The sequence below is a fragment of the Galeopterus variegatus genome, unplaced genomic scaffold, assembly GCF_000696425.1.
Source record: "Galeopterus variegatus unplaced genomic scaffold, G_variegatus-3.0.2 Scaffold3681, whole genome shotgun sequence".
NCBI classification, from domain to species: Eukaryota; Metazoa; Chordata; class Mammalia; order Dermoptera; family Cynocephalidae; genus Galeopterus; species Galeopterus variegatus.
Window position 1 is genome coordinate 110806 of NW_007729792.1, and position 7415 is coordinate 118220.

At 37.6% G+C, this 7415-nt stretch overlaps 1 protein-coding gene across 7 annotated transcripts in view; it reads left to right on the forward strand.

Moving 5' to 3' along the window:
- Positions 1–7415, forward strand: part of NRG1 (neuregulin 1) — a 142427-nt gene that overhangs the window by 103752 nt on the left and 31260 nt on the right. For all 7 annotated transcript variants that reach the window (XM_008585718.1, XM_008585717.1, XM_008585716.1 and 4 more), the window contains one exon: positions 4182–4311. In XM_008585718.1, the coding sequence (XP_008583940.1) occupies positions 4182–4311 (130 nt within the window). The remainder of the gene's footprint in view (positions 1–4181; positions 4312–7415) is intronic.

Here is a 7415-nt window from a genome sequence, read left to right on the forward strand (position 1 = left end):
CTATCTATCTATCTATCTATCTATCTATCTATCTATCTATCTATCTATCTATCTATCTATCTATTTATTTTCTTTTCTTTTCTTTTCTTTTTTGTCTTTTTTCGTGACCGGCAACGGGATCGCAACCCTCGGTGTTGCACCCGCACCTCGCTCAGCCAGTGAGTGGCCGCCAGTCTGTATGTGGGATCCGAACCCTCGGCGGGAGCACCGCCGCGCTCCCAAGCGGCGCCGCGCTCCCAAGTGGCGCACTGTAGCAGTGCGCCACCGGGCCGGCCCAATACTGCTTTATTTATGCTTTCTTCCTTATGCTATAATAGTTGCTGATATACCAAGGAAAGTGTGTCTGGGATAAAGTGTTCATATAAATGGCAAACATAAAAGTAATAGAGTCATATTTTGCATTGTTCGTAATTGCTGATCATTTAGTGCTTGCTAGAAGATACTTCCCAAATCATGACAAACTTGTCACAAAGCAGAGGGAGACAGGATATATTGAGCACGGAATGAGTGAGATCTACTTCATGTCCTTCCTGGAACAACTAGTGGGGTCGGGTCTATCTGCAAAACCTTTAGCTTTACCTCTAATAAACTCCCCCTAGCTCCACTGTTTGCATAGACTGGTATAGGACCTGCTTTGTCTGTTTTATTATTTTCTGGCATGATTACCAAGTGGAAACTGATTTAACAATATAGTGTGTATAAGCCAAAGAGAAAGGATATCACTGTAAAATTTACAGGCCTGCCTAGGACTAAGTGTGTTCAACTAGGGAGAGGGAAAGGAAACCTGGCAAAAATCTAAAGGGTGTGTGTAGCACCGTCTCCATTCTGGGTTTTCTGACAATTGCAGCTTATTCCCATGTTTGGCTCTCGGTTCGGAGCAGCTGTATCCAGTCAGTTAACGCTTTGCATCACCTGGGACTTAATTGCTGCCTTACCATTCATGATCTTGTTTTGATCTCACTGCTGCTAAAGGACAATAGTCCATGACTGTATGAGAGTTGCTACTTCATTTCCCTCCAAGAATTCTTTTACTACCAAATATCCATTACTAGTTTCAGGTAATGATCTAAGAGTTTTCCAACTGAATGTGTCAGAGCTAGGTGCTTCAGGATAGCATTAAAAGGATCATCATTTCAGGGAGAAATATAAAAGTTATTTCTAGTTTTAACATACATTTAATAATCTTACTTATTCTAATCATCTCACAAGATGAGCAAGTCTAAGGAATGGGTATGATATACCTGTCTCTTACTCACAACACTGCTAATTTTTGCTAGTTTACAATTTATACAGAGTGTCCACGGGGGAGGAGGGAATGTTGTTTTTAGTAAAAGTCTCAGCATTGGTTCTGAGAGTGCCTGTGCAGCGCTCAGCTTGGGGGGAGGGGAGGAAATTGTTAGCAACCTGCCAAGGATTCAGATGCCACTAGGGTCTTCTCAAGGTTCTGAGCTCCTCTGCAGGAGTGACAGCAGCTACAGGAGGCCCATTCAGCACCCTCGCCCGAGGCAGCAAGGATGCCCTGTCCAATTCTTCATCCTGTGGAATCCTGTCAGCAGCTGAAAGTCTTAAGCACAAAACCTTTAATATTTAAGGCAGTCTTCCTCCTAATATTTTAAAAAAGCAATTGCCATAGATTAAAATACAAATATAAATACATAGCACCTAAGTAGTTTTTCACCTGAAGGTACAATGTTATGTTAAAATCGTATGCTGTGTGATATATAGAAATGCTGTCTATGCCATGATTTTACAGGCCCAACCATGCAAAATATGTTGCCCCCTCTCTGATAAAGATGTTAAAGTACAGCTGATAACAGATGGTAAAAATCCCCTCTCTCCTCACTGTCCACCGTTCTTTTTGATTGGCTTGTAGACCACTGAAGGATATCCTGAAGTGTATTTAGAGAAGGGCTTTTTTTTTGGAGTAATAAAAAAAAAATAGATCTAATTCTTAATTATCCATAGCAATGATTCAAGAATCGCATACATCTTTGAAATCCCCAGATTTCCACTGTCAAGCATTTTATCTGATTGATAAATGGCAAAATTAAGATTTCTCCATACTTACCCATTAGTACTTGCTATTATTCATTATACGCTGGTTTCATGCTGTGGAGCTACCCGACCACGCCAGTTGTCAGGCTCTTTTACCTGCCCGTCATCCTGCCGACTGGGCCAATTGTCAAGCTAGGGCTGGGTCTGGAGCTCCCAGAGCCCTCAAGCCCATTGTCCAGACTGGGTCACAAACCCTTAATATGCCAGGCTGGGTCACCAGACCCCTCACATGCCAGGCTGGGTCACCAGACCCTTTACACGCAGGTCTATGAGCTAGGTAACCAGCAAACAGATCCTTGGAAGCCATAGATTGGAAAGGCATGGCCACGTGGGGGGCAGCCACCGTGGGAGGCAGTAAACTCCAGCCAAGGTGGTGGCGCTGCGCAGGCACACTATCTCTGCCCACACACAACCTGTTCACAGCAAACGCTTGGCAAGATTCTGAACATCTGAGGGGCCCTGACCATTTTCCTTTATTTTCCCAACACGTGCCAATTCTTTACCTAGATTATTTATAATCTCTACAAAATCCTCTAAGAATGCCATTACTCCTGTGTTCTAAATGGAATAATTGAGCATCTGGGTAAGTTAAGTGACTTGCTCAAGGACACAGAGCCAGTAGGAGATGGGATTTGAACCAGATCTGTCTCCAAAGTTCAATCATTTCAACTGTCCTTTGTTGTTATTCCTGAATGCCATGCTGACAGCAGAGAAAATGATCCAAAACACGCCTTAGACAGGAGATAAAGAGACAAGAAAGGCTGGGACTAATTCAAAGACAGAATAATCAGAGGTTGAGTATTCCAATCAGGTAGAGTAAAAACCAAGCAGAGTGGGAGAAGAAATTAAGTAAGTCATAACAAAATGTAGAATTTTGGAGGAAATGAAAAAGAAAGGCAGAAGAAAATATAAAAATAATAAACGACAGGTCAAGTAAAGGTAAACAAGCATCTGAAATTCACATGCACATGATAAAACAAAACTGATAAGGGAGACAAGGAATTAAGAATCTTAAGAATAAGTCAGTGGACAAGAAAAAAATTCTTTCTAAAGATGGATTTTTTTTTTTTCCTGAAAGAGTAAATAGAATTTTCACCAGCTTGATATGTTGGTTTTGCTTTTCATCCTTATAATACTGGTTATAAACATTACATAAATTAGACTCTTTTTTTTTGGATGAGCCTGAGCACTGCCCATGGTGTTTGCAATGATGTAAGTGGGGAGAGGTCCTGATGCTAAATGCCCTTGTAGCCTCAGGACTGCGAGGTTTGGCTTCGTTTAATCCACACACCCAATGCAGGATCATTTTCAACTCCACATCCACGTAACTGTGAAGTTTGACAAGTAAATATCAAGCTTATCACATAAAGATTTTATTCACCAAAATTAAGATGTGTTTCTACTAATTCAAAATGGATGAATTTTTGTAGGGCTTTATTCCACATTTGCAGATATATTAGACTGCCTTTATATTTCCTCAATATGTCATATTTTGATGAAATAGAAACAATGTTCAACAGTATTCTTCTGAGTGGAAATTGAGGTAGAATATGCATTTTGAAGAGAATGGCTTCTGATCTGTATGTGATTATATATTCAATTAGTAAGATATAATTTTTTCATCTGGAACAAATACGGTACCTTGTGTTTTTCTTCAATACACAATGTGTATAAAACATGTAAAATCGATATATATAAAACATAATTTCCAAAACACATAATCTTACCAATTAGTTGCCATTAAAATGTTGACATCTGAATTTAGCTGCGTTGACATGACTTTATACCATGGCCTTTGAGCCTTCTTGGAAAATGTATTTTACTTAATAACAATAGAACATTTCTTTTCCAATTACCTTAGAAAATAAAATATTGGTTATAAAAAACGTCAAGCCCCTTTTCTATTTAATTATAATAATTTTACTCCCCCATTTACCATTTTACACTGTTTACTTACACACAGAAAACACTTAACTTTTCTGGTGCTGTTTGTCAAGTCTGAAGGTTTAGTGAGGTCCACGGTACCTTATATTAACTCTAACTGTTAAGAGAATTTGAGATAAAAGACTGCTTAAAATGGGGAAAAAATCGATGTAAACCTTTCTCCTTCCTTGTCTCCCATCCAGCCACATCCACATCTACCACCGGGACAAGCCATCTCGTGAAGTGCGCCGAGAAGGAGAAAACTTTCTGTGTGAATGGAGGAGAGTGCTTCATGGTGAAAGACCTTTCAAACCCCTCCAGATACTTGTGCAAGTAAGAGAAGAAGTGCTGTGTGTGTCTTGTATTCACAGCTGCTTCTTTCAGATGATTTCGTGTCTCACGATGTACTGTTGCTCCTTTTCCATGGAATGACGCTGTTTTATTTGTAAAGTGTTTTGATTCAGAATTGTCTTTTGCTCTTTTAGATTTTTTTTCTTGCATTCATATTTATAATGTTGCTTGCTTCGTGGTTTTCTTCATCGTTAGATGTGCAAATATTATAGAAGCCTTTAACTTTTGATACCTATGTCTCCATGTAGTATATGAAGCAAACCATAGATAATGTTCATTTGTTAGCCCAGTGATCACCTGCGAAATGAATATGAAAACTAAGAGTCAGAAGGGCTGAAGACCCTATATCTGTTGCACTTGAGGTTATCTTATTGTTTTATAATTATTTTTTTTAAATGGACTTTTAGGTTGATCTTGTTAGTGAAAAAAAGGCAAATTTCTTATGTTTGGAAGTGCATTTAGCGTGCATGGCACCGCTGTGTGCAGAAGGCAGAGTTCTTTCCTGCACTGCGGTTGTCTGCAGGTGTATCTGGAATGGCACTTTCTTTCCAATGACCCGAAGGAGTTGATGCATAATTAAGAAGTATCAAATTTATTCTCTCTCAACAGGCAGTATAAAACAGCGATATTATCAGTACATTAAATATTTAAGCCTTGTAGTAAAAACTAATAAGACTCATTAAAAAAGCATGTGTTTATTGTACCATGCATTATAAGTCTACTATTGATATTGTATTTGTGGTGTGTGGGCTCATAATTTGATGTGGGTGAAAGATGTTTCATGTCATATTGAAATGATGAAAAATATATGTTTATTGTGCTTCTCACCAATAGCTGTGTCCCAAAAGCAAGGTATTTTAAAGACAATTTCTTTAAAAATGTAGTGTCAAGCATCTAACAGGTTTTGCAGGCAGTTCACAATTGGAAACGTTCAATGAGGTACATTTGTTCTAAAGTAGCAATGCTTGTCCCAAAAGAGGAAAATTCATCTATTCTTTCCTAATCTTAGGCATACAATGTAATTGTGTTTTAATAAATCTCCTTGAAAAAACATTTAAATTATAGTTCCTTAAGTTCTTCCCCTTCTTAAGCAATTGTACCCATATTATCTAGGTCTCATATTTTTACTTTGTTAGAAAAGCATCTGAGACCACTATATTTTAATTGTAATAATGAAATATGATCATTTTTCATCATAGCCTTTGCAAAGATTTACAAGCTGAGTGCGTACATATGATCATTTCTGAATACCTCTAAGGAACCAGTGCAGTTATTTTCCACATATTAATTTCAGCTATCCTGCAGCCCTCCCACGTCCTGCACAAAACATGCAATTGCATAAGTGTGTTCATTTGTTCCATCTTGGTATTGCGCCAACAACGCAGCAATTTTTCTTCATCCGCACACTTTCTCGTTAAATTTTAAGTCAATCCAGAAAAAAAAAAACAACTTGCTATATTTTTTTAATCTTGAAGTGAAATGTTTGTTACTCCTCTAATAATTATTAAAGCAGCAAACCATGAATGAACACTTCGTATCCCCCAAGCTAAATATCTAGTGGATCATGCTCGTCTTCTAGTTCTCAGCAAATTGCATCTTTTTTTTTTTTTTTTGATAATTAGAATTTTAAGGAAAGTGCTGTAAATTACCCCTGGATCTTGCTGGAAAGAAAATCTTTAACATCTATGATTTTGATCATTATTCCCCCTTTTGGACCACAACTTTATTGATGAATCAAGGAAGCCAGTACCTCGAGGGAAGCATTAGTATATCTAACATCTAAAATGTTTCAGGCCTTTTTGTTAAATGGAAGTGTGTTCTTCTTAAAAAAAACCAAAATCTGTATTAAAAACATTTATAACATTAAAAATAATCACTACTCAGAATTTAAACAAAGGCACATAATATACATGGTAATATATTGTTCACTAGACCACTTGAATAGAAACAGAAAACATAAAAATGTTGCATTGGCTCATCACGGTCCTGTCTGTGAAGCCAGTTCATAGTTTCCATATGGTCCATCTGTCTAGAGCAAAACATTGCTGAAGCATGAGCCACATCGCTCAAAATCAGCTTTATCCCAAACTAAAGACATGACTCAGAAACACCACAAGCATGGAAGTTTCCAAGTAGTCTCTCTGGTCATCTAACCCACTGTCGTCTTCTTGGGAGTTGCAGTAGAATATTTTACAGCAAATCTCTTGTCTCTCTGTTTAGAACAAGGTGTTCCAAATGGATTAAACATATAACAGTTAAACACTTCTCTGAGGAGAGGTTTGCTGGTGACTTGGGCTTCCCCCTGAGGACTGTGTGTGGATTTCAGCAGCGGTTCCCATCTTTTACATTTCTCTTCTCTCCACAGTAATTTAAAATTTATCCTGGGGATAAAATAGTTACTATTCCAGATTATATAAAGATGAGAAAAGAATCATTCCATTTTTTATTCTCTGATGTTCTATGTAGTCATGTGGTTCAAAGAAACAAAATAATTTGAACATGAAATTATCCAGATTGTCCTCTTTGCTTTTCTTTTTTGTTCTTATAGGAGAGTACTTCAGAAAGTTTGTGGAAAAAATAGAATTAAAAGATAATACAGGGCTGGCTGTTTAGCTCACTTGGAGAGTCTGGTGCTGATAACATCAGGGTCAAGGGTTCAGATCCCCATATTGGCCAGCTGCCAAAAAAATCAAAAGATAATGTAATCTTTCCATCAGTTTTTTTGAAGATCTCTCATATATCTATTCCTCTGAATAGTTTCAGTGGAGAACTATTTAGGATTTTTTAAATCTAAAAATGATCTTGTATCAGGCTGTCTTTATAAATCTAGTATGTTGTCCAGTGGACAGATGTCCATGGCTTCATCATGAAGGGATTACGATTTTAACCAGCAATTTTGGTGAACAGTCTTGTGTCCTTTCACATCAATTCTCTGGACAATATCTTTATTTATAACATAGAGTCCATATGTTCTCCAAATTTCTTCCCGGGGAGTCAGTGAAATTAAATGAGTTCAATTCTGCTAAAGTACTTTTAACTCTGGGGAAACAGGTTCTTTTTTTTTTTTTTTCTTTATAATAAAAAAT